This window comes from Glycine soja, chromosome 9 (assembly GCF_004193775.1).
Source record: "Glycine soja cultivar W05 chromosome 9, ASM419377v2, whole genome shotgun sequence".
Lineage (NCBI taxonomy): Eukaryota > Viridiplantae > Streptophyta > Magnoliopsida > Fabales > Fabaceae > Glycine > Glycine soja.
Window position 1 is genome coordinate 176,611 of NC_041010.1, and position 26,308 is coordinate 202,918.

Below are 26,308 nucleotides of genomic sequence, written 5' to 3' on the forward strand. Positions count from 1 at the left end.
TCAATATGATAATCCTCATCATCATTCCATGGTGATACATGTCATAAGCTATTATGAACGACACACCCAGACTAATAATAAGTATGATAATGACTCAGGACATCGTGTAGGAGTAATTTACTCACCATGTCACGAGAAGGGATTTCATAATCAAATGTCTTGTATATTTTATAGCATCCTCCATTGAATCCATAAAAAGCATTAACATTTATCATAATTTATCTTTTTTTCTATCAATATATAAAGATTAAAGATCATTAATAATTCAATTGTTGGTCTTCGTTTAGAGATTCTTACCTATGGTTTAAGCCCTTGGCCTTCTTGGCCCCAATTACGCACTTGTTTCCACCACTAAATTCAAATCTTCATCCTCCTCATCATGTCCATTAATAATCTTTTATTTACATCTTTAAAGTAAAGTTCTATGCATGTCAATATTTTATGTAAATTTTAGAATATTTAACAAATTATAATGGAGACATAAAATCACCATTTTTAAGAATAAATTTAAAGTCTCTTTTTTAAATTAATAGTATTTTTATTCGTAAGGGCTAAACATTTTTTAAGATTTTGAATTTATTTATTTATTTTAGTTAATAGTATTTATTTGTAATAAAGCATTGAAGGGCTAATTGGAGAATTTGGTAAGAGATATATAAATACTATAATATATTTTGATAAACAATAAAAAAAATCACAAATGAAAGTTTTGTGGAAGAAAGAGAGGAGGAAGGGAGGACAAAATTGACTAAAAACAAACGGGGGAAGCTAGATGAGACGAGGGGTAGAGAAGAAGATGACTTGTAAGACAGGAGAAATATAAAGAGAGAAAGAGAGGAAATTGGCGTGGCGTGGCGTGATCGGGGCACAGTCTGAATCTGAAATCCATCTTCAAAATCTCAATTCAATATAGGAGGGAGCTGTGCCCTGCCCTGACGTTAAAAAAATGTCGCTGAATATGAAAACCCTAACCCAAGCATTGGCGAAGACCGCGGCGGTGATCGAGAAGACAGTGCAGACGACGGTGCAGGAGGTGACGGGCCCGAAGGCACTTCAGGACTACGAGCTGCTCGACCAGATCGGCTCCGCGGGGCCCGGGCTCGCCTGGAGACTCTATTCGGGCCGGGCCCGTGATCCCTCGCGGCAGCACCAGTATCCGGTGGTGTGTGTATGGGTGTTGGACAAGCGCTCTCTTTCCGAGGCCCGAATGCGCGCGGGCCTCACCAAGGCCGCCGAGGATTCCTTTCTAGATTTGATTCGGACGGATGCCGCCAAGCTCGTCCGCCTCAGGCATCCCGGCGTCGTTCACGTCGTCCAGGCCCTCGACGAGAGCAAGAATGCAATGGCTATGGTCACCGAACCCTTGTTTGCTTCCGCTGCCAATACTCTTGGCATTGTCGACAATATTCCTAATCTTCCTAAAGATCTCAGGGGAATGGTACCCTATTTTTTTCAATTCCCTATTATATCAGTCACAATTCCTTTCGTGATCTACTAGTTCCTCTCGATCTGCTAATTCTTTTCAGAGTAAACCTCCGTTTTAGTCCTTCAATTTGTCAAGTGCTGTCACAGTGGAGATATAAGGCGGGGGTTGGGTGATTAATGGAGAGGAGAGAGGTCGTGGGTTCGATCCCTCCTGCTAACAAAAAAAAAGTGATGTCACAGTAGTCCCTGAATTTAGAATAATGTCAATTAAATCCTTGCAATTGAAATTTGTTAGTAAAATAAATTGAGTAGGTTGCTGATGAAAGAGCCTTTGCTTTGCAGGAAATGGGAATTTTGGAGGTGAAGCATGGTTTACTTCAAATAGCAGAATCCCTCGACTTTCTCCACAACCATGCTCATCTTCTTCATCGAGCTATATCACCTGAGGTGATAATCTTTCACATTACTTTGACTCAAGGTTTTAAATTGCCACAAAGGTTGTAGTTTTTTGATATTGTCAGAAATGTGGTCGTGGATATATCCAAAAAGAGTTGATGCGGCCAAAATCTTGCTTTGACTTAATTATTTTGGCCCTTAATTCTTTCTAGGCTTAATTACAATTTTTTGCCCTGAAAGTTTTACAATGTTGCGAATTTTGCCTCCGAATTTTCAAAATATCGTGTATTATGCTCTCATGCCGAGAATTCGCCACAATTAAGATATTTTGTGGCGGTTTTTTCCTTTAAACTGCCACAATTAAGACAATTTGCATTGGTTTTTCATTAATTGTGGTGGTTTTTCCAGATGGGGGCAAAATTTCCAACATTGTAAAACATTGGGGCCAAAAACTGCAACTAAGCCTTCTTTTTATTATGACACTTTTTTTAATAAAAGAAATTCTGACAAATAAATAATGTCAGTGCAAGTTTTAAATTGTGGTTGTGGTTTCATCGCGATTCTTAATATTGCGGACAAATGTGACAATTGTGGTTGTGTTGTGGTTGTGAATACCGCAAAAACCTTGACGTGTCTGACATCGTGGTTGACTGTTTTTTGAAGCCTTGTGCCAGTTAGTGACATCTATGTATTTCTGAATGTTACTTTCATAGTTTTGTTTAACTGTGAAAATATTTTTGGCTCTTTGAAATTCTTGCTGAAGTTTCATTTTGCACCAATCACAGTTGATATAAATTACTTTTTGGTTGACAGTTAACCTTTCTTACTCATCCTTTTCTGTTTCACCGCTGTGAAATTTAAGATTGGCTCATTGAATACAAGTTTATACTTTGCAGAACATTCTGATCACCTTGAGTGGAGCTTGGAAACTCGCTGGATTTGGTTTTGCAGTTTCTGCTACTCAGACCTCTGGTGACTCATCTAATCTGCAACCCTTCCATTATGCTGTGAGTGGAAAAATTGATAAGATTAAGAGTTACTACATTAAATTTGTTCACTTGACATCTTTGACATGTTAAATACTGTAATGTTGTCAACTTGTCATTGATTTACTGTTGCATATGATGCGTATTTTTTTTTAATGTTAGCTCTTCTCTAAATTTTGGTATATCTATTTGATCAATTCATTGTTATATTACCAATCATATAATCTTGTATCATGCAATTCTTTTGTATATGTTATATGTTTCTTCTTCATCAGGATCTCAATATTTTCTTCCTTTGATTATTCTTAGACACAAATTTCTGCTTCTAGTAACCTTATATACTTCTGCCAGCAGAAGTCTCTACATTTTGTAATCATACCTGTGCGGTTATTCTTCCTGGTACATGTTGTCTATAGTTTTGCCTTGTGACATTTGATTTCCTTGATTATGTTTGTAATATCTGGATCTAAACTATGATTTACAAGAAAGGCCAAATAAAGTTATCATTCCTAAATGAAAAATTATACTATTTTATCTCTGTATCTTATTCTCATCCTCAGGAGCATTGTAAGTTTTGCTTGAATGACCTGTATCTTATTTCACTTTGACTGCTGTGCAGGAATATGATGTTGAGGACTCTATCTTGCCACTTCAACCATCACTTAATTACACTGCTCCTGAGCTGGCGAGGAGCACTGCGTCTTCAGCTGGGTGCTCATCTGATATTTTCAGTTTTGGATGTCTTGCCTACCATTTAATTGCCCGCAAGCCTTTGTTTGACTGCCACAACAATGTGAAGATGGTACATACAAATCCTTCTTTTTTTACCCTTTTCAAAAACTGGTTGTGGTATCTGAAATAAATGAGCTTGATATCTGTAAAAGAAACATTAATTAGCACAACTTGTGGACAGAGGTTTATTGTGGCCCAGATTAAATCTAGTGTTGAGCCCCCCCTCCTCCTAATTGCTATTAGGTTGTTAGTCGCTAAACTAGTTAGCGACATAATTGCTAGTGTTCTAGGTGTCATTTTCAATACATAAAGTACTAACATACTACTTCAGCTCTATATTCAAAGTCAATGCTAGCAATACTGAAATTAAGTTGCATTGATTTTAAAGTTATCAATGTTCTTTTCAAATTTTCTGATTGGAGATTCAGTGATGGTTGCATGTGTCTTGTCTCTAAAAGAGAGAATATGTTTTTGTTAATTATTGAATAAATTTCACTAGATGCCAGCCATGTTATTGTATGTAACCATGAAAAAAATTGTTCTCTTTCATTTAATGCATATACTTTTTATGTATTTAAACAGAAAGAGGGAAAAGTGATTAGTTTCATTACTTGACAACAATAATGTAGCTATTTTATTTTATTCATTTGAAGGTAATAAGAAATTTTGGTTTTGTACTTATGCAGTACATGAATACCTTGACTTACTTATCCAGTGGCGCATTCTCATCTATCCCATCAGAACTGGTTCCTGACTTGCAAAGGATGCTTTCTCCAAATGAGTCTTCCAGGCCATCAGCAATGGATTTTACAGGTAAAGATAGGCTGGAGAATCAGTACATTTCTTAAATGAAAAAAAGGCGTGACATCAAAACAGTTAAATAGTTTTCTTGGGGAGTTCCTTGTAAATGAAGTTTTAATAGGTGTTCATTAAATAGTTTCTTGGGGAGTTCCTTTTTCACCTTTTGACCTAAACTCTATAATGTCAAATGTCAATAGAAGTGTTTATCTACTCTTGTTGTGTATCAAGAAATTGGGCAAACACAATTTGATTAACGGAAAGTGGTTGCAAACCTCCTTAAATAACAATCAAGATTTTTGATAAACCTCAGACTCGCCTAACAACTGCAGCTACAGCATTTTTGTCAAAAATGAAATGGGTCGTGACAATTTGTATGAGATCAAAACTCCAATTTATAAACTTATTAAGATTTAAGATCCCTTAATATCTCATGCCACAAGGGTGACTCAAAATGGTGTTTTAGTTTAACTTTGATTATGTAAAACTAACATGACAATCATTAACCCATGAAGTGTTTTTGATTAGGATTGCATGTGTAATTCTTCAGGATTAAGTAACTCATAATCAACCGGTTACCATTGAACATTGCAATTAATATAGTGTCTCTGCTGGTTGTTGGAGCTTCTAGATGGTCAAAATCTTGACAGGATATATGCTTCTCATATTTGCAGGCTCACCATTTTTTAGGCATGACACTAGGTTGCGTGCTCTACGCTTCCTTGATCACATGCTTGTAAGATTTTTTTAGTTTAGCCTTTTAGCATTACAAAATGTATAACATGCAAATTTTAGAGTTGAAGTTCTTGATGATGTGTCCTCCTTTCCTTCAGGAAAGAGATAACATGCAGAAGTCAGAGTTCTTAAAAGCATTGTCAGATATGTGGAAAGATTTTGATTCACGTGTATTGCGATACAAGGTATGCTCTATGCTGTTTGGCTATGAAATTTATGTGTTTTCACTTCTGCTAGTGAATTTTGTGTCACGTCTCTCTCCCAGCATACATAATTTGTATTCTCCCGCTAGCATTTATAATCCAGGATACTCTTGCTGTCAATTACTTTGTCTTGTGCCCTATAACTTCAATAGCCAATATGGTCTCTCAAGCTTTCATGGATTTTGAATTTATATTGCACTTGTTAAACTCTTGCCATGCTGTTTGCCCAAATATGTGATTCAATGTTATTACTTCTTTACTCTGATTTCTCTTGAATTTTGAGTATGTTTTTTTCACTATTGTCATGAATGTAATTTGGACAAATAAAATTCATGCAGGTCCTTCCACCACTTTGTGCAGAGCTTAGGAATGTGGTGATACAGCCAATGATTCTACCAATGGTTCTAACCATTGCCGAGTCTCAGGTACTAATATATCTTTCTTTTCCTCACTTCCATATAATACCTAAATTAGTGCTGGTGTTGTCAGCATTGTAATTGAAAATCAATCTTGCACCAAGAAATATTCTTTTGTAGGGTGAATGTTTCACAAAATCCACCATTATATTGAAAATATACATCATTTGTCATTTAATTTGATAGTACTAATTTTTTTTGCATACTCTATCAATATATCTTAAAATTAATGGCATAATTTGCTTACTAAACCAAATGAAAATATTAACCATGTGATTACAAACACTTCAAACGGTCCAATTCCTTAAAATTGCTTGTTTTAAGGTTAGCATGTTAATCTCGGTTGTATTAATTGCTATAGCTGCCATGGTGTAGTGGAGCAGCTCTTGGCTTCTCTTGAATGCTTATAGTGGCACACTTTGCTGTTGTGGCTGGGTTGTGACCAAGAGAAGCTCCAATAAGAAAAATGGATCAAGGCTTTGTTTGGAAGAGCTTATGTACAGCTTATTTGGACTTATATCTTATGATATAAGCACTTGTGTATGTGTTTGGGGAGAGCATGTGAAAATAACTTATGATATTTTCAGCTTATTTTAATAAGTTCTTCAGTATAGCTTATGAAAACAGCTTATAGCTTTTATATAAAAACAGTTTAACCCTATTCCCTTCAATTTTGAAAAGTGAAAACAACTTATACATTAGTACTTATTCAATAAGACCTTAATTAAGTTGTTTATCCAACGGGCAAATGGAACAGAGACAGGTTAAAAGAGGCAGAGGAAGACTGAAGAAAACTGAGAGAAGCTATTAATAATGAAACTGCTCTGATTTTTTTTCTTTCTTTTTCTTTTGCAAATTTGGTTTTGATAGAGCCCAATGGTGTGGTTTGATTCATATAGCTAACCCTGCCTTATGGGGTGAGGCTTGATTGTTTCTCTCCCTCCTCTTGTGCAAAGCTTTTATTTTTATATAAGCCTTTTTTGTTTTGGCTCTATTAGTTGTACATTTATCAGATATCTCATTGTGTGTGTCTCCTTGCTTTATTTGGATGCAAACTGTCTGTTCTCTCTGCTTTATCTTGATCTATAGTTTAGGAAATGAGCGATTTGGTCTGTTATGGTGAAATGAGTTACTATTTAGTTGCAAGTTGCAACAGTTGATTTTTTTTTGGTTTGTGATAAGTGAGGGTAGTGTATCATCAGTAAACCAGATTTACATAAGGGCACAATGGACTCAATTTGAAGTTTTTTTTTATGAAAAAGAAATTCATTAACCCAAAATGAAAAAAATAATTTATTTTTCAGGACAAGAATGATTTTGAGCAATCAACACTTCCAGCACTTGTCCCTGTCTTTAGTTCTGCTGCTGGTGAGACACTATTACTGCTTGTGAAGCATGCTGAGTTTATAATAAACAAGGTAGTTGAGAGTTTATATCAGTTTCTTTATTTTGATGATTGAAAATCTCTGTATCTAGTGACTATGTTTATTCCAACTTATTTTCCATTTACTATTCTCTTAGACTAGTCAAGAACATTTAGTTTCACATGTTCTTCCAATGATTGTTCGGGCCTATGATGATACTGATGCTCGTTTGCAAGAAGAGGTCCTGAAAAAATCTGTATCCCTTGCCAAACAACTAGATGCCCAGGTGAGTACTATTTTCTAATTTTTGAGTAGGTTTGAGTTCTTTTAAACTATCACATGTTTGCCATTGAATCTGTATCACATGTTTGTACTATTTTTTCAACTTTTGGGGACTTTGAAACTCTATGGATTGGACAAGGAAAAGGAAAAATAGAGAATAATGGCTAACAATGTATTATGAGATTGATAGTAAGTTCAAATACAATAACTTAATGCACTCTTAGATTTTTAAAATGTGAGTTTAGGTCTAACTCAATCCCAAAAGTTAGTTCAATGGGTGAGGATTGCCTCTCACCTATATACTCTATCTTGACTTTATCTTTAAGCAATGTGGGACTTGGGTTTTTCCCAATACACCCCCTCACGCCCAACACTTTTGGATTTGGTGCGTGAATAACATGGTGAGTGACCCTTTGAATGAATCTTGGATATGCTCTAATACCATCTTAGATTTTTAGAATGTGAGTTTAGACCTAACTCAACCCCAAAAACTAGCTCAAGGGGTGAGGATTGCCTCTTACTTATATACTTTATCTTGACTTTATCTCTAAGCGATGTGAGACTTGGGTTTTTCCCAATATGCACCTAATATGCTACTACTTAGGTGAGTTAGGTCAAGTGCTAGTCCTATTAGTACAAGCCCAAGCCAAAGCCCAATAATAATAAAATGAATAATCCTACTATATTAATTGTTACCTTATTTTCCCCTTGAGGCTTATATTATCATACAGCCCTAATGTTGTTCAGTCCATAATCCTTGACACTTTTTTTTTGAAACTTCAATTCAAATGTTGAGTATTAAAGTAAGATATCTATTATGTTTCTTATTTTTTTTTGGGTTTCTTCCTTTCAGCTCGTGAAACAAGTGGTTTTGCCCCGTGTTCATGGATTAGCACTTAAAACAACAGTTGCGGCGGTATGTTTTGTTTGAGCTTTTATCTTTATTTGCAATGCCTTAGGTTGACATCATATATGTGGTGTCCTTTTAGCATCCAAACCTAATTTAGTCAGAATAATTAGATCCTTATTATTGGTAGTTAATCAAATGCTAGTTATCAGCTCTTTTTAAAGTTTCATATCACATATTTTCATATTCCACCTATTTCCTCCATTTAACATGTGAACATTCCATTGGCAATACTGTTGTTGTTATTATCTTATTTCAAGTTGCATTATAAACATCCGAGTGAGGTTTAAGCTTCATTCTTCAAACCCTTGCCAGTTAGTGGTGTAGCTTCTACTTCTTTGAACCCTTGCTGCTACTGTGTTTTTGAAGCTCAACTATATGATCTTGTGCACTGGATGGGTTCTGGGATGAGAGGTGACTGATATCTGGTGCCTCTGTTTCTGTATGAATGATTTCTGTGTGTGCTATTTTGGGTTGGATTCTGTGACTGCAACCTTCTGTTGTTGCATTCTGGTTTCTGAGCATGCTAATCTGTTTTTGGGCATTCAAATTTTGAGCTATGCTTGGTCTCTGAGTGATGCTTTTATGGTTCCCCTGTTTCTGCCACTTAATCTTGTAACAATTAACTTAACTGTTTTAGAAACCTTTGTTTTGTTATAAGGGTTATCTTTGATAGGTTAGAAGCCTTTTGTTTTCTTAAAAGGCTTGTCTTTTGTGGTTAGGACCTTTTGTTCTGTTGCAAAGGCTTGTACATAGTCCTTACAAACTTGTATCTAATATGCATGGAACATACTTAAATGCAAGATGTGATTGTAATTTTATTATTATGTCTTGTTTGTGTTATTTTGTATGTGTGCATTCTTGAATATAACTTTATATAATAGGTAGGGTTTTACCTTTCATGTTATAATATCATGTTTTTCTTTTCTACCTCTTCAATCTTAGGTAGGACCTTTGAGTTTGACAATGTTACACCTTATATGCAAACCTGTTGTCTGTATTTTTCTAATTGGTTTGACAGGTTAGAGTCAATGCATTGTTGTGCCTTGGGGACATGGTTAGCCGACTTGATAAACATGCTGTCTTGGACATCTTGCAAACTATTCAACGCTGTACTGCTGTTGATCGCTCCCCTCCAACCCTTATGTGTACCCTAGGGGTTGCAAATTCTATTTTCAAGCAGGTAAATTTCAAATGATGAACCTGACACGAATCACAGTTTTTTTTTTATGTTATTGACTGCTATGATCTTTGGAGTTGTTGCTAAATATTATTTGGAGTCATACCTAAGTCTTGTTTTTTTTTTTCTCGTTCAGTATGGAGTAGAATTTGTAGCTGAGCATCTTCTTCCATTGCTTATGCCCCTGCTGACTGCTCCACAATTGAATGTTCAACAGTTTGCCAAATATATGCTCTTTGTCAAGGATATGCTCCAGTAATTTTTTTTTAAATAATTCTTAACCCCCTCATTTTTTTTATTTATTTTCTGTCTTTCTCATTGTCCTTGATCTCTGACAAACTTCTCTTTTTTTTTTTTTTTAAAAAAAAAACTGTGTTCTGTATAGCAAAATAGAAGAGAAACGAGGAGTGGCTGTGACTGATTCTGGAACGCCAGAGATAAAACTTGCTCCCATGGTTAATGGCCATCAATCCGAAGCCATGCGGACAAGCAGCAGCTCTATACCTGCTTCAACTAAAAGCAGCTCTTGGGATGATGAAGATTGGGGTCCCAAACCAAAGGGCACTGCCTCTTCTATCCAGAATTCTATTGATGTAACCAGTCAATCTATGGCAGGCAACCCTGTGGGTCAAGTAACATCTTTACAAAAGCATTTGTCCTTAGCGGCTTTATCTGCTAAGCAAACAACCAAGCCATGTCCCTCAGTGGATGTAGAATGGCCACCTCGTGCATCTTCTGGTGTTACCCTACAATTTGGTGATACTGAAACGCAGACAATAGCAGCAGGAACTTCATCCCCATCTAATCTTGAATCTGATGATCCTTTTGCTGATTGGCCTCCACGTCCTAATGGCTCAGTATCAGGTGGATCTGGAATATCCAACAATGGTACTTTAGGAATGCCACTGAACAAAGTTGGGTTTAATTCAATGAGAAGCACTTCAAGCAATATGGGTCCCCAAACTAGCAACAGTTGGCCTGTTAATTCCCAAAGTTCTGCAGAGTCCATTAGTTTGAACTCAAGGAATCCTATTTCAACAATGGGTAGCCTGAATAGTGGTGGCCTTGGACAACAGAAATCTCTTGGGTTTGTAAAACAAGGCCAAGCTTTCCCAGCATCAATTGTTTCATATAATAATGTTCAGTCAACAGCAACAGATCTTGGATCAATATTTTCTTCCAACAGGAATGAACAAATTGCACCTAAACTTGCACCACCCCCTTCAACCACTGTGGGTAGAGGACGGGGAAGAGGGAGGGGAGCTGCTTCAACCACTGGTTCCTCTCATACCAAGTCACACGCTGAGCAGCCACCCCTTTTGGATTTGTTGGGGTAGCTTGCTTCTATTATTGTTCACGTATTAGGGTGAGTTACTGTTGAGATTGTACATTTTATGCAACATCCTATGTTGAGTGCTTGGAGACATTTATTGTGAAGGGAGATTTCAGAAAATCTTGCCAGGTAACATGTTTTAAGGGACGGCTACTCTTTGTAAAGGTTTTGTTGTATGTTGCTTAGTCTATAGTGATTTTGCAAAATTTGGCTTAATATTTTTTATTTTTTTGTCCTCGCTTCATACTTCATTCTTAGGGCATCAGGCAAAGTGTATTAAAAGAAGTCCTGATTACTGTGACTGGGTTGAAAATAATAAAGGCTGTCATGAAGTATCTTCTGTAACAAGGATTTGAATTCCGTTATGTACGACTAGCATAATACAGAAATTGTTTGTGGGTGAAGAAACGATCTCTACCCATATCTTGCTCTTAAGATCTCATCTACTGGAGAACTGAGACGCATAAGAGACTTTGTTTTTATAACCTTTTAGGTTGACTTTCAGCTTTTGGTTGTAACTCGGGTACTCATGTCATTTTATACATGTTTTCAAATACGCTGCATTTGGAAGTGAAATAGCTGCATTCAATTTTTCAAATACGATTCTGTTGATAACATAGTTGTTCTGAATTTGGAAGTGAAATATTTTGTTTCATAGTTGGATAACATATAATCTGAAGAGACATGCACTTATTTTTATTTATCGTTACTCTCCATGTCGCGTGGAGACTGAAGCAGCAAATTAGCCGGGCGAGCGTTGACGAACCGGCAATTAGTCCTAACTTCCCCAGGACGACCAGACTGCAAGTCACCCATCTTCAACATTCCTTCGACAAATGCTTTGAAAAACTCAGTTTGGCGTCTACTAAATAACCTCACAAACTCCCTTGTGTGAGGGGATGTGAAGAGTGTTTGATCAGAGTTGAGAAAGCCCCTCCCAGCAACCAAATCCTTGAAATATTGGTTATCAAAGACGAGAGGCGTGGAATCAAGGTTCCCAGTGACATTTTGGTCAACATCCAGTGGACATATCCTGTTAAGCTCTTGCCTATAGCTAGGATCAATGGCAGGATCAGGCCTTCCAGTTCCAGATTGATTGTATAGCCTAAACATGATGGAGAAACAACGACCTTGGCCAATAGAGTGAGATCCTGAGAGTGCTACAAGGTCTTTCACGCTGAGGTTATATTTCTGGAAGAGATCAATAAGAGAGCTTGCGTTGGCTCTTGGGCTCGGCATGATGTTGTTTGAGTCTTCTTGACTCGCACTCAAGCTGTCCAATCTTCCCAACCTCACCTCCCACTCGGGTCCACCTGTCTGCAATGCAAGTCATTACTATACCAAAAGGCTAAAGAATGGTTAGCATAATTTACCTTAAAAGCATATTTTGAACACTTTAACAGTATTAATTATCAATTGGTTGTTAAAAACAAAAAAAGTTTAAATATGTTTTTTAGTCTTCTATGTGAGATTTTTTTTTAGTCCTCTAAATTTAAAGTTATTTTTTTATTCCCTAAAATCTATAAAATATTTTTTAGTCCTTTTGTAAATTGTGAGCCAAACAAAAAAGAAGAGATTCACAATTTTTGACCCTTATAATTTGATTTTCTATTTTTATATTTGATTGTCAATAATCAACTCAATAAAAAAATTAAAACAATTTTTAAAGTGGTTAATGAATTTTTAATTTTTTATCCTGACTTGATCATGTCAATTTTTAACTGTCAGAAACATAGTTTAAAATATAGAATGATAAACAAATTTTGGCAATGAAAAGTTGTTATAAATTGTGAATTTTTTTTTATGTTTGGCCGGTAGGATTAAAAAGGTTATTTTATGAATTTGAAGGATTAAAAAAATAACTTTAAATTTGAATGACTAAAAAGAAAATGATTTAATTTTGAAGGAATAAAAATATATTTTAAAAAAATAATTAAAAGGCTTAACTCCAAATTCAGAACCCAAAAAAATAACCACTTAACAACTTAAATATAAATTTATAAGTAAAAAATTTAATTATAATGCATTGTTAATATTAAAAAAACTGTCAATGCATTTCTTTTTTGGTAGAAAAAGGAAAACTGTCTATGCATTTAATATGTTAATAATTAATCCATTAAATGATGCAGTAACACAACAATAAATGCTAGTATAAACATTTGGCCTAACAGTACATCACATTAAATTCTAGCGGGGGGAACAGTGGCATTTAAAATTGAATTTCGAACAAATTTTCCATAATACACGTGCAGTGGACCTGGTTGACTCATTAATTGTTTACTTAATCCTTGTGCAATTACACAAAATGAAATGTGAAAAGAAACCGAAGAATACTACTGCATAAATGTAGATCATCTCCGTTATATTAGAGTAGTATTTGAATCAGTAAAACTTTTAATGGTCAATCTTAGTTTTAAATCATATATCTAATCACATCAGATTTATTATCTATAATATCCATAAATGTACCAAGCATTTTAAAAATAAACTTTTATATAAAATGAATCAGGTGTGGTTAGGCATACAGTTTAAGATTAAGATGGACCAATAAAGATTCTACTACTCTAAATATTGTTGCTGTAATATACTGCACTCATTATTATATGATTTGAAATAGTATCAGATACACTTTAAAAAGAAGATATTTTACCAAACTTCTTGAAAAATAAGAAAGGCATTTAATTTTTCATTTCATGCTTTCTTCATAAAATGCTTAAGCAAATTAATAAGAAGATATTAAAAAAAATAATAACAATACTTATTAATCTTTGCAAGAATTTTTCAATTTTAGGAAATTTTTGCGCCAAAAAGTTGGCCAATTTTGTGGCAAACTCGAGTTCTCTTTTTTGTTGGTGGGATCTTGTACTGTCTTTTATTTTGGAAAGACTTTCAGAACAGATCATATGTACCTAGTTATATGTTTTGCTAACCCATTTTTTGATTCTTTGTTATTATTTGTTGTAACCTAGTCTCTCAATGTTTTGTTGGTTTTCTTCTCTTTTATTTTAATGTGATTCGGGTTCTGAGTGGTAGTCTAGGGGTGTCAAAATAATATTTTGTAACTATGATCATCTTAAGTATGAGGGAAGGAAGGAAGGAACGAACCAGAGCGACAGCATCTCTGGAAGCCATGATTATGATGTCAGCACAGGAAACCACTCCTGGGCAGTCCTTCTCGAGCGCTTGCTTGACTTGATCAACAACTTTATATGATCTCAGCGAATTTATATTTGAGAGGGCCATTTTCTCCCCAAGCATCGTTGCTGTGTCATCAAGCAACATAGACCCATCACACCCCTTCACAAATCAAATTCAAATTCAAATCAAATCAAATTCAATTCAATTCAAATCAATTCAATTACTAGCACCTACATTCACAAAGCAATCATGGAACTGGAAGCGCATGACAGAGGCAACACTTCTGGCTTCCCTCATAAGGGCTTTCTTCATCACATCTCGGACTATGACTTCCGCTTTTGGACATGTTTTTGAGTAAAAGCCAGCTCGGAGATCCGATGATGCTACAAGCCAAGCTATGTGCAGAACAAGGAACATCAGAAACAGAGCCATGTTCATGTTCATGCTCATCACAAACAAAGATGTCCCCTTGTTTTGATCAGAGTAGCTGAGGAGTGTGGCTATATATGGTTAGTATCAACTACTAACTCACTTTGGAGGTGGATAAAGTAATTCTTTTTTTCATTTTAACAATTAATAAAATCGTTTTTGGAATATCGTCTGACTTAGAGAACACGGTTTCTCACTTTTATAGGAATGAAATAAGGCGTCGGCTGGACATGTCTCCCATTTTGGGAAAGTACCCTCGGCCGTTAGATAAGTTTCTTTTTGAATCCGAGGGCCAGCATCCATAATGGTTACCGGTTGTATAAGTCGCATTCAATGCCATTAAAGTAAAATATGAGTTAAATTACTCTCTCATTTTGTGATTCTTACTTTTTTTTATTTTATATAATAGTACCAAAAGATTAATTTAAGCAAAAATGTTTTATTTCACTGCAGTATGTTAGATATAGATAAAGTGGGCATTCAGGTATGGGTGTTGCCGTGATTTTTTTTCGGCCATAGTGCCATAATTGTTGCCTTCATGTAGGGGCGTGGTTTTTTGTTTTTCGTGTTGCTCAATTTTTTGTGTTAAAAATTGAAAGTAAAAATCATCAGTATTTGAATAAAAAGGACTATTGTTACAAAATTTTATTTATAACAATATAAATGTTAATAAAAGGTATAATTTGTAATAAATACTTTGTTTTAATTGATACAATTAAATTTAAAGATAAATATTAATTTTAATATTTAAAAGTGTAAAACACTAACATATTGACTTCATGAAAATAAAAAAATTGAATGTAATTCTTAAATGGGTAAAAAGTACAATAAATTATTTATATCATTATTTTTTTTTGTCATCCTTAACTTGCGTACCTACATGTCATCATCGGTGATGATGTGATACTTGATAATTGTTAGTTATATTTTTAATTTAGACTTTGAACTTAATAAATTATTTATTGAAACATTTTGGTCTCCAAACTTAATCAAATACTATTTCATCTCTAAAAATACTTTTAAATTTTCAATCAAGTCTCATGTTATACGTAAACTATTAGTATATACATAATCATATTTTTTGACTTGTATTCTTTGTCCCTCTTATTTTTACATTCCTCCTACAAATTTTGTCATTTAATGAAAATGTTAAATCTGATATTACTAACAATATTTTATAAGGTTCCAAATCAAATCTTCTACCAAATGAAACTATTATCTTATATGCTATTAACTAGAGTAGATGACTTGAGTCATGCATGTGTAAATATTATTTTATAAAATAATTTAAATATATTAATATTTTCTTACTTAATAAATGTTATTGATGACAAGGGTGTTGTGCTAGTGACATCGTCGTTTGGGGTGGGTTCATGTGAGCATGAAAGAGAATAGCATATAGGGTAAGGTTTTTTTTTTTTTTTTTTATCTTTCTTAAGTGTTATATATGTTAAGTTAAAAGATATTTATATTTTAAAAATGAATCAAAACTCTTAATTATTTTGATTAGATGTAAATAAATATAAATGATAAATATTGTGTCTGATATACTATCCGATCATAATATGTATTGATGCATCTTTATTTTTAAACAATACATTCCTAAGACGATTTAACATAACATTTAAATAATACATTTAAGACTTTCATCTAATAATTTGTGTTTAAGATTTTTTAATGCAAAAAATATTCTCATAGAATTTGTATATAAGCAAATAACATAAGAAGGGGGGATTAAATTGTGTTTTTAGAAATTTAATTTTTTTTTCTTAAAACAAATAACATGTGTTATCGTCTAATGTAAAAAGACCTAAAACACTTAGAGATTAGGCTAAGTAAAAAAAAAAGTTTTATTTGTGAAACAAAATAAAATATAAAATCTAAAAACAAATTATATATATTTATAACAAACAAAATAAAAATATTAATTTAATATTTTTTATTTGATATTATTATATTTTATGTTATCGAAATTATATTTGTTAACTTTTTTAAGAGCGATATGGATGGAGTAATTTTTTTTTTCAATTACCAATTTAACTTGTTGAGGGTTCTTGTCAATTTAAATTTAACATATATGCACATTATTTCTTATCAATGACAACGCACAATAAATTAAATATGGAAAGAATCATACGCAAAAAATAATTTCAAACTTTAACAAATGTTATTCGATATTTTTTTCTAATAACTATTTGAAGTTTTTAAGGTCAGGGACAAACTGTGTTAATTTGAGGGTGCGGGGATTGTGAAAGTGCAGGTCCTTCAAGAAGCGTTCAACATGGTCGGTCACCTTGTCATTTCAGACTTCAGATACAGTCACGGGTTATTTTTTTTACACCATTCAAATTTTTTGATACCCAACATATCGTAAAAAAAAATTAATTTTATCATTTTTTACGTATAACCCTATGGATTATGAATTGCCAATATGTAAGCCCATAAGCATATGAATTGATATGAGACTTACGGATTCCTATGAGGCAAACGAATTGACTATTTTTTCTTCTCTGAAAAAAAGAGATAAATACAGTCAGAACTGTGTTGGGAACAGAAAGCAACTTTGTTGGCAGATAACCCTGAAAATCTCTGACCACTGGCAACCTCACGATCACCAAATCAACAATTGAAACCCAAAACTACCTTTGAACTCGCAAGCAACCTCTCCAGTTGATATGAACCATCGAAATGGTAACATGCATAAAAAACAAAACAACCACGTGAACCAAATCCACATGTTCAGAACAAAACACACAAAACAACCCCGCTCCCACCTCACTTGAAAAACCTGGACCGTTCGCAAAGACGACTATTGGAATCAGCATCAGACGTTTCTACCTCACTCCGGCATGCTCAAATGATAGTTTTCTCTCTCCCTCGATTTCCTACACACTCGAATCTTGCTTCTCTTTTGTACTTTGTTTTGTAGAATTTGCCTTTTTTTCTCTTTTGTAGTTATAGAAGTTTGGCGATTTAATTGGCGTTAAACGACCCCATTTTGGTTGCGTGTTCTCGCTTCTCAAGGTTAGATTTTGAGTGGCTTTGTTGCCATTTAAGGGTCTGGGTTTATACTTAAATTTGTGGGATACTTGTTAACTGGACGTGTTAGGATCGTGGTGTTCTTGTTCGAAAAGAGTTTGATTTGGATAATTTGTGTTAGATAATGCTTGAGGTTGGTTGTTTGGGTTTGATTTGGGTTAGTGTTTGTATCAATTTCTGGCCTAAATGATTTTTACTAAGTAAATGTTATTGTAAGGCTTTTATACTGTATATAAAATTACAAGTTTATGTAATTTATTTTAATATTATAATATTTATAAATCCTTGATTCATCACGGAGATTAATTTCTTTCACTATATTCAATTTCATTGTAGGAATAATGTTTTAGTCTCATTATTATCATTTTTTAAATTATAAATCATTTTCATATAACTTATGAAATTAATTACGAATTAAGAATTAAAAAATTTAGCCTATATTTTTTTAATAAAAATATACTTATATATATATATATATATATATATATATATATATATATATATATATTTATAACAACATTTTTTCCCCTCTTGATTTGATGTTTACAACAACATTAATGTAAAATTGAATTAGAGACTTGCAGAGATCTGTCTCCATCATATTTTGTAAGCTCCTCTTGGATACAAAGCAATTCATTGAACTTGACCATAGGAATAAGAATATTAAATTACATTTAATTTAAGCAACTTGTTCTGCTGCTATTCATTTCTTTTCTCTTGTCTTGCTTTTCCATCCATGTAAGTTTCTCATCCATAGATATTTTATATTCTGCTCTCCTTCTCCGATGCCTTAATTTTCTTAAGGAATATCACATGTGTTTAAGAGTTAGGCGTTCGATTCAATCTAAGGATAGGGATAGTACTAACCTGTTTATTTTTTTATGGAATAAATAACTAACACTGTTTGTTGTTCTTAATTGACCCAACCCAAGGGCAAGCCTTTTATGCTCTAATTGGCTGCTGAGGAAGACCCTACTTTGAACTCTCTATCTCTGCCTTTTCACAACTTTGTTCCATTTTTCATCCACTTCGCCACGTTTGCAATGCTTTTTTTGTACATAGATGGTGCCGTGTTTAATTTATACTCCATGAAATACATGGGCCATGCTTGATACATTGTTATCAGTTCTGCATCACGTATTTGACTATTTTGTATTGCCTTCTTAGGAACTTTGCATATAAATGTTCACAACATTGTTATTGTTGCAATTTGGTCCTTAATTTTCTAGCAATCATTTCATAATTTATGTATTGATTTGATATTGTAATAAATCTGTTCATAACCAGATTTGAATAAAATCTGAATTATGACCATTGGTGATAGACTATTTCTAAATGGGCAGATGTTTCACTGTCCATGGGGGGCATGGGCACCTTCGTAACCAAAGAAGGACACCTTCACAGGAGTAAGGTTAGAAACTAAATATCCATGGCTGTCCAGTTACTTTCTAATTTTTCTCCCTGATTACTGCAGATTTAGTTTCCTCTTCGGCATTAATTCTGCCTATATATCAGTGGCTGTGTCATTCAAAAATAATAAGAGAAATTAAATATTTCCTTCGCTATTCTTATAGTCACAAATAAGGAAAACAAAGCATAACAAGAGGTCATCTAGAAGCTCTGAGCGAGTATGGTATTATTGCCATGTATCCTAAGCCTCAAGAAATTCTTACATTTGGTAAAGCCAAGGAGATTGAAAGTTTTTGGCAGTGTATAATACATGCAGTTATATGGTGTATTTGGTTGGTGAGGAATGATTGCATCTTTATGCTTCAGAAATTGTTTTTGAATAAGATTGTCTTCTAGCCTCTATCTGGTTCTCCTGTGGTTCTTTTGAGGGAGTTTTCATTTATCATACGGAGAGAGACTGGAGAGCTGGACAGCTTTGTTGAATTTTTAATTTGTTTTGGAGGATATTTTATCCTCCCCTTGTTTCAGTTTGTCTTCTCTCATAAAATATCATTTTCTATTTTAAAAAGACTTGAAAAGTTTTATATCGTATAACCGGTAGTACTCTGTCATGAATAAACTATCGTAAAAGCTTAAGCTATTGGGTGAACTTGAATGATTTTATATTGCATCTCTGAAATGCCCCCTCACACAATAGCCCTTTGGGATTAAAATGTGGATAATGCACACGCCCATCTATCTTGCGCTGAAATTTATCTTTCCATTAGAATAATTGGGGCAACATTGATCGAATTTTAGATCGATCACTTGACCGTGCAGGCTTGGATACCATGTTAGGAACCAACTATCCCCAAATGCTTAAGATGTTAGGTTAAGACATGAATGGTTTGTTACTACATCTCTAACTTACTGTCTCATTTTGCTGCCTTTGTTTAATTAGGTCAGTTCAACATTATAGTTTATGATTTTATAGTACATAACTATCTTATTTTAATTCGATTTTCCTCTTTTATCTGTGGTTAGAAACACATGCCAGGGGGAATTGAATGACAGAATGTTCTGACATTAATATTCATTTGATAGCTGTTTTCATTCGAATATTATTGTTGTTTTCATCTGTTCCATTCCCATCTATCTGATGCTTAACTTTTCCATCTTTTAATGTAGTTATGTGAAAAAGGAAAAATCGCCTGAGGTGGTTCAAACACTATGGAATCCTGCAATTGTATTGACCCACAAGTGCCAGCTGATGACTTATTGATGAAATACCAATATATCTCTGATTTCTTCATTGCCCTTGCTTATTTCTCAATCCCTTTGGAGCTTATCTACTTTGTTAAGAAATCAGCAGTATTTCCATATAGATGGGTCCTTGTTCAGTTTGGTGCTTTCATTGTTTTATGTGGAGCAACACATCTAATTAATTTATGGACATTTAGAATTCATTCAAGAACTGTGGCTGTTGTAATGACCACTGCTAAGGTTTTAACTGCTGTGGTATCGTGTGCAACTGCCCTCATGCTGGTACATATTATTCCTGATTTATTAAGTGTTAAAACTAGGGAATTATTTTTGAAGAACAAGGCTGCAGAGCTTGATAGAGAAATGGGCCTGATTCGCACACAAGAAGAAACTGGTCGACATGTTAGGATGTTGACTCATGAGATTAGAAGCACTCTTGATAGACACACAATATTGAAAACGACTCTTGTTGAACTGGGTAGAACTTTGGCACTAGAGGAATGTGCGTTATGGATGCCAACACGAACTGGTTTGGAGCTTCAACTCTCTTACACATTGCGACAGCAGAACCCAGTTGGATACACAGTACCCATTCATCTTCCTGTTATCAATCAAGTATTTAGTAGCAACAGGGCAGTAAAAATTTCACCTAATTGTCCAGTTGCTAGATTACGACCTTATGCTGGAAAATACATGCCTGGGGCAGTAGTAGCTGTTCGAGTTCCTCTCCTACATCTTTCTAATTTCCAAATATATGATTGGCCTGAGGTTTCGACAAGAAGTTATGCTTTGATGGTTTTGATGCTTCCATCAGATAGTGCTAGGCAATGGCATGTGCATGAGTTAGAACTGGTTGAGGTAGTCGCTGACCAGGTTAGCAATTTTCCATTTTATTCAGCTGCCTTTCTAGCAAATTTCATTTACATGTTACATGTCTTTACGTTAGTCGCTCCCAATTCTTGTACATGGATATATTTGTCATTCATTACTTTTTGGGTAAGTTTCTAGATTTTGGAATCGTGGCAAAGTGATTTTTTTTATTATATATTTTTTTGTTATTATCTCTAATAGATGAGCTTAAGTTTTTTGATAGATTGTATTCATGTATGGTTCTCTCAAGTTCAACATATTATATTTTTATCACACAAGAGCCATTTGAGCTTGAAGCATGGACAATGCGCAGACCCAACTACTTTGTGCCTAATTTTTTTATTTTATTTTTATCTTAAATATGTTTGGACAACAAGGATTGAACTCTAGACCACTAGGTCATAGTATAGGGATTCTGATATCATGTGATGAAATCACTCTCCAAAAACCTTTAGCAGTTAAGTGAATACACATGAACGGTTTTATATTATATTTTTAAATTATTTTATAGCTAACCCAACCTAACTAATGAGAAAAAGCTGGTGGTGGCTGTTGAATTAATTATTAAATGATGTACTATGGCGTAGTGAAACATTTGACATAAAAATATGTTTGTGGGAACCATCAGTTTTTGTACTTCATTAGTCTATCAATTGAATATACCTTCAAATTACCTATGACAATTGTCTCCTGCATTAGGTAGCTGTTGCTCTTTCACATGCTGCAATCTTAGAAGAGTCAATGAGGGCAAGGGATCAGCTCATGGAGCAGAATGTTGCATTGGATCTAGCAAGAAGAGAAGCAGAAACTGCAATTCGTGCTCGTAATGACTTTTTGGCTGTTATGAACCACGAGATGAGAACTCCCATGCATGCAGTTATTGCACTCTCTTCATTACTACAGGAAACAGATTTGACGGCTGAGCAACGTCTGATGGTGGAGACAATATTGAAAAGCAGCAATTTGTTGGCTACCCTCATCAATGACGTTTTGGATCTTTCACGGCTTGAAGATGGCAGTCTTCAACTTGAAGCAACAACATTTAACCTCCATTCTTTGTTCAGAGAGGTGAAATTTTCATGCTAAATCCTGATATTTAATTATATTAGTCTGACTTCGAGCTGATGATCTTTAGTTTCTTTAAAAGCTTGATGTTGATCTGTTATCCTGATTGCAGGTCCTTAACTTGATTAAGCCTGTTGCATCTGTTAAAAAGTTATCACTCACTTCACATATAGCCTCAGATTTGCCAATGTATGCCATTGGTGATGAAAAACGTCTCATGCAAACTATTCTGAATGTTGTTGGTAATGCTGTGAAGTTCTCAAAAGAGGGCTGCATTTCCATCTCTGCTTTCGTTGCAAAGCCTGAATCCTTTAGAGATGCTAGAATTCCTGACTTTCTTCCAGTGCTAAGTGATAACCACTTTTATTTGCGAGTACAGGTTTGTTTCTTCAAGCTTAGTTAACAAACTTCTTCCTTAGGGTATTGTGTTCTCTGTTATCTGACTACAATGATGGAGTTTAATTTTTTACACATCATAGGTAAAAGATTCAGGATCAGGAATTAATCCACAAGATATCCCAAAGATATTCACTAAGTTTGCACAAAACCAATCGTTAACAACAAGAAATCCTGCTGGAAGTGGACTTGGCCTGGCAATTTGTAGGAGGTACTATTTTCCGCCTTAAACTAGGACGTGAAGCACAGTTATTTATTTTCTATTCCTTGGAATATTGTAAAATTGGAATCAGGTTCTTTTTAGAATTCCTATTCGAGATTTTTCTGTTCATTATGTACTGTTCTTTTAAATTGTGAGCAGGTTTGTAAATCTTATGGAAGGACATATTTGGGTTGAAAGCGAAGGTATTGGTAAAGGATGTACAGTCACTTTTATTGTAAAACTTGGAATCCCAGACCGATCAAATGAATTTAAGCTACCTTTTGTACCTAAAGTACCGGGAAATCATGGATCTACAAACTTTGCTGGGCTCAAAGTTCTTGTCACGGATGACAATGGGTCGGTCGCATAGGCTTTATTTTTGTACCTTCAGTTCTGATATATGTTTCTATATCATTTACTTACTAAGTAAAACATTAGAATTTTTGGATATCATATAAAAGCAAACTTAGGTTGATTACTTATTACTGATGGTACTGCAGGGTTAGCAGGACAGTAACAAAGGGACTTCTTATGCATTTAGGATGTGATGTAACCACAGCAAGCTCAAGTGAAGAATGTCTGCGTGTTGTTTCTCTGGAACATGAAGTGGTCTTCATGGATGTTTGTGCAGGGTTAGATGGTTATGAACTTGCAATCCGCATACATGAAAAGTTTACTAAACATCAAGATAGACCACTAATAGTTGCTCTTACTGGAAACACCAAAAAGGTAACAAAAGAAAACTGTATGAGGGTTGGTATGGATGGCCTTATATTGAAACCTGTTTCTGTTGACAAAATGAGGGGTGTTTTATCAGAACTATTGGAGCGCCGAGTTCTGTTCGAAACTGTTTAACCTGTTAGATTGTTGTATATAGCTACATCAAATTTGGAGAAACACAAACTTATGAAAACATGAGGCAATTGACATTAATTTTCATCCTTTTTGCTTTTATGAGATCCCGGCGAAAGGAACAACGATTGAGTCTACGTTGTTAAATCATTTTTTATGAACAGAAGTTCGTATATGTTGTATATTCTGCATTTTTATAGCAGTCTTTCAATGTTTTTCAATGGCGGTAAAAGTGCATTTATACTGTCCTAGATTGTTTTGATTAATTGATTTAAGTTTAATTATTTTAATATTACTAAATAAATTAAATTGTTGTAAATCAAGAGAGTTTAATTTAATTGGTTGAACGTAGTGTATGAATTATTATAAATTTTTTGGTATTTGTCTATTTCTTAGAAGAAAAAAATAATTAACTTGTGGGATGCACAAGAGGATTTAGGCCATGTGTACAGTGGTAGCTCCTGCAAAGACTGAGTTGATTTTATCCATACATGATAGGAACTTTCTTATTTTTAGTTGTTTTTGGCGGGAAAAGCCTTTGAGTTCCATAGGTTCCACATGTAAGGTGTCATGGTCGTGTGGGTTTGGATACCCAATTACTTAAAGTCTAGTTGTTACTCTAATTTACAAATGAGTTCTAGTGCTGATTTTACTTTTTAAGTTTGATACTCTTTAGGGTGGCTGTTTTTAGCAGGGGTAAATAGGAAAAATCCACATGACCTTTATAATATAACTAATTTTTTTAATCTTAATGAATTAGTTAATTTAATTTTATAAAAGAACTGGATGCGATATCTTTTGCTTGCCTTTTGAAATCTCTAATTTTTCATGAATGCAAATAACTCAATTAGAGTAACTCCCATCCATATGCATAGTTATCATAATTTTGTGGGACTTATTATGTCACATAAATTTAAATACTTTACGTAAAAAAATTACTCTATGGTTAAGATTTTTAAAGTGAATACTTAACATAATTTTGTGATTCTACCCCACGTATTAATACTTTTTATATTATTTTATTTCAACTCAAAATATTATTTTATTTGTATTATAATTTAAATTAAAATAATAAATGTAAAAAACATAATTTTATTACTGTGCTTGTTCCTAACTTCGTAGACTTACATAAATTGATAATCTTGGCCTATATTGATTGCTCTAATTACGGATCATCACCATTTTTCCGTTTATGCTTTATTAGCCAAACGGGAAGTTACATATATCAATGATCTTGGCCTATCCAGATTGCTCTAATTTTTTCTCCCGATTATAGTTAGAACTTCCTTATCTCCTCTGCGGATGTGATTTTATTTTATTTTTATAGTGAAAAATCTACTATAATTGAAATTGAAATGTTTGCTCAGAGATTGTTGTCATCTCTCAAGGCTTGACAATAGTACAGTTTAGACTGCTATTTTAGCACAATATATTATATGTGGAATAAGGCACCATAAACAAGAAAATGGTGTACCGTATACGGTAGCATCGAGCCTCATCATTCAAAACAAATGCTTGTCAACCATTAGCAATTAGCTAGTGGTTCGTTCACAATCTTTGCATAGTCTGAGCAGCAAAAAAGTGAATAACTCTTGCAAAAGATAAGGTATTAAATAACCCTTCGAAATTTACAGTACCTGAGGCCAAGAACTCTAAACTCAAAATTGGTTTTATTGTTTCATGCTTTTTCTTAAGGCTGCCACATCATCCCACCTCCCTTCTGATGCATACGAATTCGACAATAATATATAGGTTGCTGGATCAGGAGGTGAAGGAGACTCTCAAACTTCAAATCCTTTGACGACAGAAGACACACGCTAATCAATATTTGCTTCTCTTCGACCTATACAGCAAAAATATGTTAAGAAATATTACATACATAAAAGGAAAAGGAAAATAATATTATTTATGTATAGTATTATCATAAATGATAATTATAAATTAAACGACAATTACATTTAACATGTTCTTTAGCTCTCCTACAATTTAAAAAATATGCCAATGGAATAATAAATTATAAAAATGAATAATTATTTTTCTTTCAAGGATTTTCCTGAATTCTTTGGAAATTAGAAGTGAAAAAAAAAACACATGATTTTTTAGTATTTCTACCCTATTGGGTCAAAGAGAATTATGATGTGTAAGTATCATTGGTTTAAAGAGATTATAACGTATTTGTTTATAAAATATTCTAATGCCACCATCATCATGACCACTAACACCACCAATACAATCTTTTATCACCATCACTAATACCACTTATGTCATTGATACCATCATTATCATTGTTGTTGTCATCATAACTGATTACCACCACTACCACAATCACCAACACTACTACCACCCCACCAATGTTATCACAACTGCCACCACCTAGTGTCATTACCAACATCACCGTTATTGTTACCATTGTAGTCACTAACATCACCACCACCACTATCATTAATGTAACTACTACCTCATTGTCACCATCACCACTACCAACAATACTACCTTTGTCACTACCACCAACACCACCACTATCATTGATATCACCTCCATCACTGCCATTAATATTACCTTTGTCACCACTACAACCACCTCCACCACTATCACCACAACTATCACTAATATCTCTATCACCGTTGTTGTTATTGGTATCATCATCATCATTCTCGTCACTACACACAAAAACACTCTTAAACTAATTTTAAATTAATATGAAATTTCAAAATGAGTTTATTTGAAACTAATCATATTTTAAAAATGGTTTAAATTTTTTTGAAACTAAAACTAAAATCTGATTGCTATTTTTAAAAATTTTGAAACTCAAAATTAAAACCTCTCCCAAATGAATTCTAAAGTAATACAAGTGTTAATATAAGTATTGTAGTTTGATTCAATTTCAAAAGCAACAACCGCAAACTGA

The 26,308-nt window shown here is 34.0% G+C and overlaps 3 protein-coding genes across 9 annotated transcripts; 2 read left to right on the forward strand and 1 right to left on the reverse strand.

Moving 5' to 3' along the window:
- The first annotated feature begins 699 nt into the window (after positions 1-699).
- On the forward strand, positions 700-11,192 carry LOC114366867 (SCY1-like protein 2). 3 transcript variants are annotated; one of them, XR_003657065.1, is made up of 15 exons: positions 947-1,438; positions 1,768-1,872; positions 2,718-2,828; positions 3,427-3,609; positions 4,226-4,352; positions 5,012-5,073; positions 5,171-5,257; positions 5,614-5,700; positions 6,996-7,109; positions 7,213-7,341; positions 8,191-8,253; positions 9,266-9,427; positions 9,561-9,679; positions 9,810-10,886; positions 11,016-11,192. XR_003657065.1 is itself a non-coding variant. In XM_028323885.1 (14 exons), the coding sequence occupies exons 1-14, from the start codon at positions 947-949 to the stop codon at positions 10,759-10,761; spliced, it is 2,793 nt and encodes a 930-aa protein (XP_028179686.1). In that variant the 5' UTR covers positions 700-946; the 3' UTR covers positions 10,762-11,192. The 3 variants fall into 3 exon arrangements, 2 of the variants coding, with proteins under 2 accessions (XP_028179686.1, XP_028179687.1); XM_028323885.1 differs by having other exon boundaries at positions 700-1,438; positions 9,810-11,192; XM_028323886.1 differs by lacking the exon at positions 947-1,438 and adding an exon at positions 1,473-1,653 and having other exon boundaries at positions 9,810-11,192.
- Positions 11,193-11,320: 128 nt separating this feature from the next.
- On the reverse strand, positions 11,321-14,464 carry LOC114366868 (peroxidase 17-like). Its single transcript, XM_028323887.1, has 3 exons — positions 14,130-14,464; positions 13,863-14,054; positions 11,321-12,074 (listed from the first exon to the last, which is right to left on the reverse strand). Exons 1-3 carry the CDS (start codon positions 14,343-14,345, stop codon positions 11,454-11,456), a joined length of 1,029 nt encoding a protein of 342 aa, XP_028179688.1. The 5' UTR covers positions 14,346-14,464; the 3' UTR covers positions 11,321-11,453.
- A 2,340-nt stretch (positions 14,465-16,804) lies between these two features.
- LOC114366869 (ethylene receptor) lies at positions 16,805-23,621 on the forward strand. 5 transcript variants are annotated; one of them, XM_028323889.1, is made up of 8 exons: positions 16,805-17,348; positions 18,707-18,774; positions 19,941-20,888; positions 21,585-21,953; positions 22,063-22,329; positions 22,430-22,557; positions 22,708-22,905; positions 23,049-23,621. In XM_028323889.1, the coding sequence occupies exons 3-8, from the start codon at positions 19,983-19,985 to the stop codon at positions 23,401-23,403; spliced, it is 2,223 nt and encodes a 740-aa protein (XP_028179690.1). In that variant the 5' UTR covers positions 16,805-17,348; positions 18,707-18,774; positions 19,941-19,982; the 3' UTR covers positions 23,404-23,621. The 5 variants fall into 5 exon arrangements, with proteins under 5 accessions (XP_028179690.1, XP_028179691.1, XP_028179692.1 ...); XM_028323890.1 differs by lacking the exon at positions 16,805-17,348 and adding an exon at positions 18,010-18,101; XM_028323891.1 differs by lacking the exons at positions 16,805-17,348; positions 18,707-18,774 and adding an exon at positions 18,021-18,101.
- Positions 23,622-26,308: the final 2,687 nt, after the last annotated feature.

Bases quoted from the DNA above. Each gene is read 5' to 3' on its own strand.
- LOC114366867 (XM_028323885.1), top strand. From the start codon at position 947: ATGTCGCTGAATATGAAAACCCTAACCCAAGCATTGGCGAAGACCGCG. The intron at 7,342-8,190 runs GTGAGTACTATT...TCTTCCTTTCAG, and splicing joins CCAAACAACTAGATGCCCAG to CTCGTGAAACAAGTGGTTTT. The intron at 8,254-9,265 runs GTATGTTTTGTT...TTGGTTTGACAG, and splicing joins TTAAAACAACAGTTGCGGCG to GTTAGAGTCAATGCATTGTT.
- LOC114366868 (XM_028323887.1), bottom strand. From the start codon at position 14,345: ATGAGCATGAACATGAACATGGCTCTGTTTCTGATGTTCCTTGTTCTG. The intron at 14,055-14,129 runs GTAGGTGCTAGT...TGATTTGTGAAG, and splicing joins TCCATGATTGCTTTGTGAAT to GGGTGTGATGGGTCTATGTT. The intron at 12,075-13,862 runs GTTCGTTCCTTC...CTTGCATTGCAG, and splicing joins CCAGAGATGCTGTCGCTCTG to ACAGGTGGACCCGAGTGGGA.
- LOC114366869 (XM_028323889.1), top strand. From the start codon at position 19,983: ATGGAATCCTGCAATTGTATTGACCCACAAGTGCCAGCTGATGACTTA. The intron at 21,954-22,062 runs GTGAAATTTTCA...TCCTGATTGCAG, and splicing joins TCCATTCTTTGTTCAGAGAG to GTCCTTAACTTGATTAAGCC. The intron at 22,558-22,707 runs GTACTATTTTCC...AATTGTGAGCAG, and splicing joins GGCCTGGCAATTTGTAGGAG to GTTTGTAAATCTTATGGAAG.